General features: G+C 41.4%; 1 protein-coding gene across 3 annotated transcripts in view; it reads left to right on the forward strand.

The window, feature by feature from the left end:
- Positions 1-90: 90 nt before the first annotated feature.
- WRN (WRN RecQ like helicase) overlaps positions 91-13,025 on the forward strand; it is a 41,449-nt gene continuing 28,514 nt past the window's right edge. Inside the window, exons 1-8 of one of the 3 annotated variants that reach the window (XM_010709604.3) lie at positions 91-197; positions 284-384; positions 2,727-2,842; positions 3,779-3,924; positions 6,554-6,702; positions 8,480-8,629; positions 10,542-10,614; positions 12,389-12,500. In XM_010709604.3, coding sequence (XP_010707906.1) covers positions 304-384; positions 2,727-2,842; positions 3,779-3,924; positions 6,554-6,702; positions 8,480-8,629; positions 10,542-10,614; positions 12,389-12,500 — 827 coding nt within the window. In that variant the 5' untranslated portion in view covers positions 91-197; positions 284-303. Of the gene's footprint in view, positions 198-283; positions 385-2,726; positions 2,843-3,778; positions 3,925-6,553; positions 6,703-8,479; positions 8,630-10,541; positions 10,615-12,388; positions 12,501-13,025 lie in introns of those variants that run through there. The other 2 variants (XM_010709603.3, XM_010709606.3) reach the window with 2 other exon arrangements.

Here is a 13,025-nt window from a genome sequence, read left to right on the forward strand (position 1 = left end):
GTGGGGTGGGTGCCGCTGTGGGGCCTGCCGGCTCGGCTCGGCCCGGCCCGGCCCGGCCCGGGGCTGTCCGCTTCCTCGCCCTCGCTAGGCGTAGGCTGACGCCTGATAGCAGTAGAGCCTTACGGCTCTTCTGTGGTGTGACGTGGGCAGCGCTGCGGGTGCCCTTCTTTGTGTCCAGAGGGCTGATTACCACCCAGGTAATCTCGTTCTGGCTTCATCGTGCTGATAGCTACGCTCTGTACAGACTTTTGACTAATCTACTTCTTTATTTTTTAATGGGAAGGTAACTCGAATGTGGATAAAATGAATAAAGTGGATTTGGAGGACAAGTATCCCCAGTGGATGCGTGCACGTAACCAGGAGGGCATTTTGAGTGATAAGAAGGTATGCTATCACAAGGGGGGGATATTGATTTGGTGTTAGGCTGTGTAACAAAGCAGTGTGGGGCTGTGTCCTTGTGGTGCCTCTTTTCCTGCTCAGAGGGAATAATATATCATTAAGATTGTATCTAAATTTTTAGTTTTCCAAGAGTGCTAACATGTCCTTGAATGCATTTATCTCTGGACGTATAAGCAACTTTAGGTGTAAAATTTCCCACTAGAAGGGACACAGCCCTGTGACATCACAGACTGCTTTGATAATTTGAAAGCTACGTCATGATAGAAAAGCAGAAGACTCACTTCAGCAGTTTTTCTTCCATTAGGTGATAAGGAACTGGTAGCATAGGCTTTATTTAATGGAATCGTATGATGGTTTGGATTGGAAGGGACCTTTAAGATCACCTAGTTCTAGCTCCTCCCATAGACCAGGTTGCTCAAAGCCATATCTAGCTTTGCCTTGGATGCCTCTAGGGAGGGAGCATTCACAACCTTGCTAGGCAACGTCTTCCAGGACCTCACCGCCTTCACAGTAAATAATTTCTTCCTAATACCTAATCTAAATCTACCCTCATCCAATTTAAAGCTACTTCCCCTCAACCTGTTGCTACACATTTTTATAAAAAAGTCCCTCCCCAGCTTTCCTGTAGGCCCTCTTCAGGTACTGGAAGGCCGTTATAAGGTCCCCCGGTGCCTTCTCTTCTTGAGGCTGAAGAGCCCAGCTCTCTCAACCTGTCTTCACAGGGGAGGTGCTGCAGCCCTCTGATCATCTTTGTGGCCCTTCTCTGGCCCCACTCCAGCTCAGTGTCCTTGTGCCGGGGGCTCCAGAACTGGTTAAAGTACTCCAGGTGGCATCTCACAAGAGCAGAGTAGAGGGGCAGAATTGCCTCCCTTGACCTCCTGGTTACGCTTCTCTTGATGCAGCCCAGGATACTGCTGGCCTTCTGGGCTGCAAGCACACACTGCTGGCTCATACTGAGTCTTCTATCAACCAACGCTCCCAGATCGTTGTCCTCAAGGCTCCTCTCAAGCCATACTCCACCCAACCTGTATCTCTGCTTGGGGTTTCCCCAGCTCAAGTGCAGGACCTTGCACTTTCACCTTCTAGTAAGTTAAAGCCAGCAGTTTTTGGTTAAACTTTAACCCTTTGTTAACTGAAATAAATGTTTCATTGTGTGAGCATAAAATTATCATTATCTTCTCTGTAGTTTCAGGATTGTCCTCTTCCAGGCAATTTATTGTTTCTGAATCTATATTATAAAGCTGTTTTGCACATGACCACTTGTGATTGACAGATGTTGTTCTTCAAGTCTTACTGTGCAGTGCCAAGTATTTGTTAATACTGACATCTCATAGCTTACTTGTGTATTTTTAAGCAACCTGACAATTTTGCAAACAGGTGAATGTTATGAGTATTCCTACAGTTCAAGGTAGTTTCTCGGTCAATAAATTTTAGTAAGTAGGTTTCTAGAGAGAAAAAGGAAAGAATTGCTTGAAGCCATTAATGTCACCTTTTCCTGCTGGCTTAAAGTTTCAATTTTTAAACCAGCATTCAGCTGATGGAGGATCTCTCTCCTTTTAAATGTTACACGTAGTTTTAAACTGGGTTTTAACTTCGTGTATGAGGAACTTCACAGAGATCTGTTGGCTTGAAGTGCTGTGGGCTATTTGAGATGTGGGACAAAGGAAATAAGAGAACAAAGCTGTGTGGTACAGCCAAACACTTGTAGCTCCATGCTTCTCCAGTGCACAACTGCACTGAACCACAGATCTTGTCTCATGTTGTTCCTTCAGTGTCCTCTTCTTCACATATTCTTGGTTTGCTTCTGTGCTTTGTGGCACAGTTTAGAAATTCTCTGATGTGCCTGTGAGTTACTGGTTGAATGTGTACTGAAATAGGGATTTTTCCAAGGATTTTAGCTGAATGGGTTTGAATAATTCAGACAACTACTTAAATTAACAAATTATTGTAAATCACGTCTTACTTCTGTCAAATGTCTGAAGTGTGGAAGTGCTGCAGCATTTTAAAATAGCATTGAGGACCTTTTGATGCTGTCAGAAATAAATGTTTTCCTTAGCCTTGTTGTTGAAAGCTGTTAAATCTCTTAGGCTGGAAGAATGCAGAGAAATAAAATGGAAGTGAGAATTCAGCCTGCAGGCTTTCAGTCCGAGTGCTTGAAGTTTGGGAAACAGATTGGGGGTCTGAACTCTTATGTGTCATTCACACGGGTGCTGGGTTTGCTGGGGTACAGCACTGAGGCAGCACTCAATGGCTGTGGTGCTGATGTGTCTCTGTGCTGAGGTTACATCTGATCAGTAAGAGAGTCTTTTCCAAATGCTGTCCCACAGACGCCGAACATTCAGAGGAGCGTTTTGGAAGATGGGCTGCCGTTCCTAGAGTTCTGTGGCTCCATCATTTACAGCTATGAAGCCAGTGACTGCTCCCTTCTCTCAGAAGACATCAGGTAGTAGCTCTTTCTCTGTTCTTTCGGAGTATCCTTTACTTTCTGAAAAGGGATTGGCTATTCTCTCTCTACTTCTTGCTGATTGTGCATTTGAGGTGCCCAGAGTTGAACGGTTTGACCAGAGGAAACATCTGGTTGCACAGGCTGTTTTGATCTACATGCCAAATGTGTGTTCAGCACATGTTGAACCTATTCCTGGTGACGGTGAATTATCCCTCTGAGGATGACCCTGGCTTGTCTACAACAAGTAGTGTTTTCAGAACACCTCTTTCCAGCGTGCTGCACAGTTGTAGCTTCCTCAGTTGGACTTCTTCTGGCAGATATCCTGGGTGCACCTGGCACTCCCTTTAAGAGGAAGCATACAGTGAAAAGCCCTACTGCAGTTTCTCTGCTTTCCATGGTATTTATAGTTTCTTGAGCTTCGCTGACTTCATTGAGAAATAAGAGCTGCAATAAATCAGGTGTATATGTTATTTCATAACAGGAGCGTAGGTTTGAAGGTCATTCATTCGTGATGCAAGTAGATATTTTTCCCCAGTTCTGGCATAGCACAGCTTACCTTACGAGGGGAAGAAGTTGTGTACAGAACTTTCTGTTGTAGCATGATGAATAAAAAGCAAGCTTTCAAGGTACTGGAAACTATTATATCCCCTTTTGGATCTGGCTGTTTCCTGAGGCTTGCTATGCTGCCATCTGTGTACTGTGAGATCTGCTTGAAATCTGTCTGGTTTGGGAGTTAGTGCGTAGCTTTCTGTACCAGCAGGAATTTCACCTGCTTAGGGTCTTAGTAGTAAAATGATTTTTGTCTTACATATGTGCAAGAGAAGATGTACTAGCTGTGCTTCCCTTAATCATCTTTGTGAGATGACTCACGCGTGCTATTCTACATGCTGGTAGAAAAACAGTTAAATGTGAGGAATATCCATTTCTTTTCAGGCAGACTTTATCAGATGGGGCTGCAGTTGGATTTGATATTGAATGGCCGCCGTCATACGCTAAGGGGAAAATGGCAAAAATAGCTGTAATCCAAATATGTGTAACCAAGGAAAAATGTTATTTGTTTCACATCTCTTCAATGTCAGGTACTGTACTTCCTCTATTCCTTTTACTTAGGGCTCTCTCTTTCTTCTGATTTACTATGAACCTTAGCATCGAGCAGTAGCGTATTTCACATTATGTTTGATAGTGAAGTTTTCAAAAATCCATCCATCTTCTTCCCCCTGCTGGGTATAAAGCAGGGAGTGATTCACCGAGCATTAACTGTGTGTTACAATGTCTTTAGTCCAAAGCTTGTGCACAGTTCTAGCATACAACATTTTAGGTTCTGAGAAGGGCAAAAGAATTAAGGATTATTTTTTTCTTTTTGGGAAAGAATATTTTCATTTAATTTTCAAAAATTGAATTCCTTGCTCACGTAATGAGCTTTCATCTGTTTGGCGCCAAAATAAACAGAGCACCTGAATTTAGCAGGCTATTTCCTCTTAGTTTGGCTTGAGTAACAAAAGCCCTCAAAAATGATGGCCATCACGGTGCTTCCTCCTATTTTTGTGCCATTCTTTCCCAGAAAGAATACTGAATACCTGGTGTGAGGCAGCTGTGGGGAGATGGGGTTGTGTGCCTGACATTCTGAATCCGTTATGGCTGTGAATAAAAGCACCCAAATTGGAAAAATAGAAGTGCAGGGAAGGAGGCTGCAATTTTATAACCTTTGGTTTGAATGTTAGATTGAAACTGTGCCTGTGAGATGTCTCTGATTTCCCTGGGGTGTGCATGCTGAGGTATAGTAGTGATAATTTAAATGTTGGTGTTCAGTCTTTTGTCATTTATAGCAAATGAGGTGGAAAATTTAATTGCTGGAAGCTGTTCAGTCCAGGAGGCAGAAATGTACAGATGCACAGAAGAGAGATTTGAGGAAAGGAAGCCAAGGGGGGGAGACATGTTTGGAGCTGAAACGCTTTTGATTCTAAAGTGAAGGTGTTTGTTTGCCTGTTGATGCCAGGCATAGTTGCATATGTGCTACTGCTAAGTGCATAGCAGCATAAGATGGTGTTTCTGCCTAAATAATCTTTCAAAGCTTTTCTTTATGCCAAAGAGAAATGCACCTTGAACTGGGTGTGATGCCAGCCTTTTGGCAGGCACCACTGTCAAGTTTTGCTTAGTCAGAATGACTGATTTACAAAATTATAGATGTTAAACAAGGCTTTTCACTTTTCATCGGGGAAAAATAAAAATACTTTCTCCTGCAGGAGGGAGGTCTGTGTATAAACACATCTCATAAAGGACAAAATTTAAATATATGTACTAATCAAGAAGGTTCTTGATAATGCTCCATTTCTGAATGGTCTGGAGCCCAGGCTTTTTTAGATCGTACAATGCTTTTTTCTAGAAATGAGATGGAAGAAATGGAGCAGTAGTTATCACCCTTGATGATTTTCATGATAATTTTAGACAGAGGAAATCCCTCATTCAGTTAGTCAGCTGCAGCTGCTGCGTGCCTGTATTCAGCTTGCCTGGATTTGCCTCTTCAGAGGAATCCCTGTGCTGCATTATGGTGGAGGTGCTCTGGATACCGCAGTTCTTTCGAAGGAGGAATAACTTTTCTGGTGACTCGTATCTCAGCTGCAACTTTGCAGTCCACAGCACCCTGCTGCTTGTTATGGCTGGACTTGTGTCTGTAATGTGTCAGCAGAATCCATACAAGTACGGAGGTCAATATGATCGGTGATGCAAAAGTGATTTTTGAAATAAGTAAGTAATTACTACAGTAGCAAAAATGTGATAGTAAATTAAAGCCAAGCCAGATCGTAAGTGCTAGTGTATATATGGTAAGTTATGACTATACAAATTTGTAGAGAGAAGAATTACACTCAAGACTAATTCAGGGTATTCGGCTTTGTGCTCCTGAATGTATATATTTAATTAAGATGCTCCTGCAGAAGCAGGTATGAAAGCTGTGTGTTTTTGCCTGATTCTGTAAACTTGAAAATGCCACTTGATCAAGGATTGCTGTGTGATCAGTTTGGACTGAATCAAAATGTAACATGTAGCATCTGTGTGCGTACTTGCATGACTTCATTTTTTCTTTTACTCACAAGACTGACTTATCTGGGCTCTTGTGGAGGATGTGGTTGGTTCCTTTTGTTTTCCAAATGCTGTTCTTGGACCGGCCCACAATTAGCACTGAAAATGCTTACGCAGAATCAAGTCTTCCTGGTCATTCCCCATGATTTTGGGTTAGTGCTTCCTCTGAATGTGGAGCAGCACTAACTGGGGAAGAATACTCTGTGGAAAACAGTAAAACAAATAAATAAATAATGCATTTGGTGTCGTGAGCATCCAGGGCTGAAGATTAAAATATTTTTTTTCTCCATGGAGGGGTTGCTTTTTTGTTGTCATGCATTCTACTACAGTTAGACAGATCAAATGAGGTCATTTCTTTTTTTTTTTTTACTTAATTTATTTTCAAATACTGAATGAATTTGCACATTTGAGTTATCTCACTGCTGCTTGCTTTAGATGATACATTACAGCAAATTGGTATTTGTCATCCGAGAGCACAGGCAGAAACATAAACATAGCAACTTCTTGAGGGTTTTCTCCTTAAGACCAGGCTTTTGCAAGCAGCCTTTTTGCTAGATTTTGTCATTTCCATTCGACTATGTGACGTCTTTCAGTATCTAGTTTCTCATGTTTGGGTTTAATCTATTTTAGGTTTTCCCAAGGGACTCAAAAGGCTGCTGGAAGATGAAACAATTAAAAAGGCTGGCGTAGGAATTGAGGGAGATCACTGGAAACTGATGAGTGACTTTGAAGTCAAACTGAAGAGCTTTGTGGAGCTGGCTGATGTTGCTAATGAGAAAGTAAAGCTTAAAACCTTTTTCTTGTGGGAGGGAACGTTATTAATGTGCTAAATGAAAGGAGGCTTCCTCATCTTTACAGCATATTCTGTAGAATAATGCAGAGAAATGGTACGGCTTAAAAAAAAAAAAAGGGACTTCTATTTCCAGAGAACTCTAGGTCTGCAGAACTAAGCTGTGTGTTTCAGTGAAGTGGTTCTTAATGCATACATCCCTGTTCTCAGATCTGTTGACACTTACAGCTTTTTCAATCCATCTGCAGATGCATTTCTTACGTTTATTAATGATGGAGATTACCAGATTGTGTCACCCTGGGGTTCTGTCAGCCATGGCATACGTGTCCCAGCAGTGGCCAAACCCACAGAGTCTGATGTGGCCTGCTCTTCTGCCATTCTCCAGTCTAGAGCTGATTGTCATCTGACATGCAGTACTGCAGATATTTTCTTTGCGGATCTGAAGTTGGTGCTGCCTGCTCACGTGGGGCAGCTTCCTGCCTGATTAGGAGCAGTGTTATGTCAGGCACATCCCAAATTACAGTGTAGCTGGATGCTACTTCGATTCTGTCTGGTGTAGGTAAACCTGTGCCGTCGCAATGGAAGAGAGAGGGCTGTGATGCTTTGAAGCTTCAGTTCCTTGTGGGCTGGAAACTGCAGAGTAAATAGTTTGCTCAAGCAATGAAAGCTCTTCTTAGACTTGGAGTTTCCACGTTTCATCCCCATGTTTTTTTTATCTCCCAACATCCAACTCCAGGATATTTTTGAGGATAAGCAATTGTGATCTCTGATTGCAGCCTTAAAGTCTTTTGCTAAGGAGAAAACAGACCAAAAATAAACTTGACAGTGAAGGTTGAGAGAATAAAGAACAACATCTCACGTAATGGTACAATGGAAGGAGGAGAGGAGGGGGCCTAAAATCAGCCATTGGTAGGCTTTTGATTTCCAGTTCAAGGGGATGAACTGATAATGCCAAGTTGTTGCTACTGCTGCTGGACTTGACAGTCTGCATGTTCTGCAAGTGCTCTTGGGTTAGAATAGAGGAGATCTGTGCATGTGAGCCCTGGAGCTGGAAGGAAAGCTGCCCAAACTCTGAGAGAGCCGGTCCAGACAATAGCACATAGCAGCTCTGATTGATGACTGTGATTATGAAAGCAATTGAAAACAGCAGCGTAGCAGGGTGATTTCTGGAGTCTTCCAAGAACTGCCTTGCAGTACACTGAATAATGGTTAGCATGGTATAAAGCTGCTGTCTTTGATGTATGCTTGGTTTCTCAGACTTGCAATAGATGACAAAACAGTTACAAGCTGACTTTGATATTCCTGGTTTTCTATTACATAAAATCTTGTTGCTATTATTTGCAAATACTGATGGTGCAAGTTGAACTTAAACACCTGGAGGAGAGATGGTGTTTAAGTTTCAGGCTTTGGTTTAATCAGCTTTGTAACTACATTGTACAGATGCTGTTTTTCTATGTGTGCTGTTGCACCACCTCACAGCACATGGACTCAACTGAACCTAGGGTAATCTTTCCAGCTTGATAATGCAAGGTTGCTGTACAACAGTGTAGTTTCAGGGGTGGAAAGTAGAGGTTCCCAATGGCCAATATGATGAGAACAGAGCAAGGCCTAAAGAACAATTGCTGTTTTGAAGACCTCATTTGTTCTGACTAATCCAGAGCGGTCTGTGCTTCTGCTGAAGTATTAGGTGTGCTTTGTGGTTCCTGTGACTATGTTTTGACAAACAGTTACTTTTCCCTTTTAACAACTATTTTTTTTTTCCCCAGCTGAAGTGTAAGGAGGTATGGAGTCTAAATGGCTTGGTAAAACACCTCTTTGGGAAGCAGCTTCTGAAAGATAAGTCTATCCGCTGTGGCAACTGGGAAAAGTTTCCACTTGATGAGGAGCAGAAGTTGTATGCAGCCACAGATGCTTATGTACGTGCAAAGAAATCTATTACCACTTTCTCTAACGAGCTGTTTGCTGCTGTTTTTCATGCCTTTCTGTTACAGACCATTCTGAACACTGGAATGTTCCATGGTGTAAAGTGGATATTAGGTATTTGAAGGTGGGAATGCTACAGTATAGTTTACAGTCTGATTCCTTGTCTGTTTTGATTTGCTTTTTAATCTCCAGTGTTTGCCTAGAGCTGTCATAATACCTTGAATGCAGAAGATGCTACCTCTTTTATTTGACTCAGCAATGAGACAGGTTACTGAAATAACTTGAAGAACATACTATGTTGTGTGTTTCATGTATAAAATTGAATGCAGAAAGAAAAAACTCAATTCCACAGAATCCTTGAGCCTCTTGTGAGGTGGTGGTATGATGTTGCAAGATTTGCCCTTTTCTTGAAGCCCATTTGTGAATCAGATCTCTTGGAAGCTCTGCTGTTATCTGGATGTGCCAAGTGATACAGGCATCAAAAAGTACGTCAGAAGAATCTCTGTCCATTTGGACTGACTGACTGGGAAGTGAATTTTGATGTAGGGATCATGTTAATTTTATCTGCATGTGTATGGAGCGAGCCTGAGGTCTTTCAGAGCGATTATCTCACGTGACACAGTTGATGCGTGTTTCTTAAGCATGATAATTGCTCAGTGCACTTGGAGTAATTTTTCTTGGTTCTGTTGTCTGCTGCTGCTTGCTGTAGCTTGTTAGTGTTTGCAGTTATGTTTTCTACTGGGGGCTTCTTAATTATCTTTCCTGAGCTGCTTATGGACCAGAATCCAGTTTTTTCAGCTACTTATAAATATGATACACGAGATGAAGTTAATGAGCAGCTCTGAAGAAATTTAACCTCCTCCAATGGATAATTCAGCAGGGCCAACTTGCACATGAATTATTGTAGCTCTGTAAAAGTCTCTGCTTACTCACCATTTTAAAAGGAAAGTGATGTTCCTTCAGTTCTGAGTTCTGTAAAGAGTTTTATCCATGTACAGCTGGGTGCTACCTGCTTCCTAGGAGATCTTTCTTTGTGACGGTGCTTGAATGTCACCCTTCATCTCTTCTCTCCTGAGGATTTTATTTCTGTGGCCAGCTTAAACAGAGGAAGGGAAATGGGGAAATGTTCCCTGTTCTCTTTTCTGACTTGGTGCACGTTTTCTAGTTAAACGTTAAATTGTGGAGCGTTTTGATCTCGTGAAGTTGTGGGACCCAAACCAATGAATAAAGGAGCACTATTTTTGATCCTAAGCTGTATTTTGGTGCAGTAGCTTGCACCAGCTTTTTCCAGGCAAAGCCTCTTTCTTTCTCTGCCGTCTTTACCACCCAGCCTGCCTCTTGGAGTCTCACAGGAAACCTGGGAATGTAACTCCTTTCTCTTTTGTCTTTAAGATGCTTTGATTAACATCTGTGGCCTAATCAGCACATTGCTGGCTTTCGGCTGCGTTTTCCTGTTAGATTCTGTGTGCTTAATATTTCCCTTGTTATTCATAACAAATTCTATCATAGTAGATTCACAACTGCTCTCTTGAAGCATTGCATGAAGTCTGAGTGACGTGGAGCAGATGGTGAGACTGGAGGTGGAGCACTTAGAGCTCTTTGTTTGTGGCTGACTTTATAAGATAACCACTCTATTTGGGGATCTAGTCATGTGTGTCCAGTATGATGCAGACCCAAGTCAGGACACTGCCTTTTGTAAAAGGTATAGTGGTTGTGATTACCAAAGCAATAAGGCAGACCTTATTGCTGGCTGTTGTGTGACATGACCCAAGAACTCAGAATTTATGGGATTTGCATTAAGTTAGTGCCATGGCTTGTTGAAACAATTCTTGACTTGTTTTTATTTAGTCTTTAAAATGTGGTTTCTCTGCAAAGTATTAATATTTTGTTCTCTTTTACTTGCAGGCTGGCCTCATCATTTATCAAAAACTGAAAAATATGAATAGCGCTGACAGGAAATTATATGGGGAAAGAAGAGGTAAATTACATATTCAGGAATAAATAATATACTCTATTTCCAAGTAGTTCTCTTTATAGTATGTGTCTGAATCTTTTGGCTGCTTGGGAGATTTGAGACAACTTTGATGTAGATTAGACTGCAAAGGCTCTTAGATGACCTATGTGACTCTACAGTTGTTATTTCACAGTGACATGAGACTGCAGTCCTGGTACGTTGTTTGCCTCTGCATTATAAAGAGTCTGTAAGAATTCCTGCTGTTGTTCCAGTTTGTTTCTGGAAACACGTCAGTGAGTTAATGCCAATTCTGCTGATCCAGTGAAGAAAATCTAGTTTAAGAAGAAAAAAGACCATGAAATGAATATATATTATTAAGTAACACTTATCTCGTGGCATATAAATAGTGTCCAACTTTGTTTTGAAACAGCTCAGCTCTGTTTGATCAGAGAAGTGATTCTAAAGTCTTGGTTGTCCTTCACTTACGTAAGGAAAGCTGAAAAGCAGATGTAGTTTATGGCTTAAAAAGAAGGGGAAAAGTTTATTTCATTTTTGTACTGGCTGAATTCTTGCAAACAGTTAGGAGTAGGAATTAGGAGTACTATCTCTTTAACTGTGAGATGCAGTTTTCTGGCTCTGGTTTAATCAGCACATCTATGTTTGCAGCTTTGGTAGGGCTGATATCTGAAACCTATGGGAGTAACTTCTCTTTCCATGAGAACAGGGCTCAGTAGTTATGTTATACTAAACTGAATTCTTCTGTTACTGCAACCATCTTTAAGTGTGCTCATGCTAAGTAGATAGCTATGTGTTTCAGGCAGTTGCACTGTGTTCATTAAAACAAAAGCTTGCAGATGAGCAACAAGAACACCCAACAAACTTATTTATAAATATCTCTACTGATATATATGAGTAGGGACCTGGTGTCTCTGTGACACGGCAGAGCTGCTCCCCAGCACACAAGATCACACTGCACGCTTTTATCCCAGCTGATGAGGGGTGGCAGTGTGGGATGCAGGGATGGCACTGTGTTAATACAACAATGTATGTAATAAGTAGGATTTCATCACTTAAGAAGTTGTTAAGAGCCTGACTGTTAACTTGTATTGACAATCAGGAAGATTGTTTGCTCATCCTAATTACTGAATTTCTGTCAGTGGGGTGGTGGTTTCCAATTGTGCAGAAGAAACTCAGTGAACAATTTGAATTCTGCCACAATAATGTACTTGGCAGCTTTGTGCATTTCTGTACTCATTGAAGCTAGCAAGCAGAGTGTGTCTGTATGTCCAGGCTTTGGCTGGAAAGAGGAGATGGGACACCTTAAAACAAACAAAAGAAACAAAAAAGCAAATACCTTGAGTCATCCATAGAAGACTAAGATGGAATGATGAGTTAGTTTGTTACAGTTGCAAAACCTAAGAGATTTCAGGTGTAAGTGCAATTGAAGTCCTAAGAGCATGCATGTTCCTCACACAGTAGTGTGTTTGCGTGTAGGTATACGAGTTGGTGAAGTAAAGCATACAAGCAGATTCAGAAAGCAACAAGACAAATTTCAGACAGACTGACCACTGCAGATTCCATCCTGCTCAGCTGCTGATTTCTCAAAGCTGCAGGGTATTCTGGGGAAGAATCTACTTGTTTTGTATGTTCTTTTCGTAGCTGTTGATAGCAGGCTGCTGAAAAAGACTGTCATATTAGCTGTAGATCTGGTGGAAATACAGTGACTTGTATGAACTTGTTTGTGTGTAGATGTTAAACCAGAATTACTGTAAAGTAACCCCAGTGGCACCTCTTCTAGATGATGCGTTGTCAGACGATGTGAAGGAGCGCATGACTTCGCTAGCTGAAGAGATGGTATACCTGGCTTCCAAGATCTCTGACTCTTCTGGACAACTCAGAAATTTGCAGAGGTTAGATTTTCATCAGCATGGTTGTACTTCATCTTTTGAGATTAATGCTGATTGCTGAGGTCCAGAACCACGAAGTGTGTCGATAGCTGTTTCTGTTACCTGTGCTTCTTTTTTGAAGAAAAGGAAGCACAGTTCACTTAATGGGAACCTTTTACCCTTATGCATTAATATGGTGGAACGTAGCTTTTCCCTGATTTTACTTGCAATGGGTTTGACCCTGAACTATGCTCAATTTGTTTTTTTTTTCTTGCTGAAATAATCACATGTTGATCCAACAAGACCTTTTTAAATAGGAACTTCAGACTTGTGTGTCTACTTAAAAATCTGAAGACTGGGCTAGAGTTGTGGGGACAATACAACACACATATATGGAAAATCTTTGCAGTTGTCTTCAGCGTGAAGAAATTTTATGTTTCTTCAGATGATAGAAGATAGTTAACTGCAGTTATTTGATAGGCTTTTGCATGTGAAATTTTAGACAAAATCTAACTGGAGAAGCAGACTACTTTGGAATCTTCATTTCTG

Source organism: Meleagris gallopavo, chromosome 4 (genome assembly GCF_000146605.3).
Source record: "Meleagris gallopavo isolate NT-WF06-2002-E0010 breed Aviagen turkey brand Nicholas breeding stock chromosome 4, Turkey_5.1, whole genome shotgun sequence".
In the NCBI taxonomy this organism is placed as follows: domain Eukaryota; kingdom Metazoa; phylum Chordata; class Aves; order Galliformes; family Phasianidae; genus Meleagris; species Meleagris gallopavo.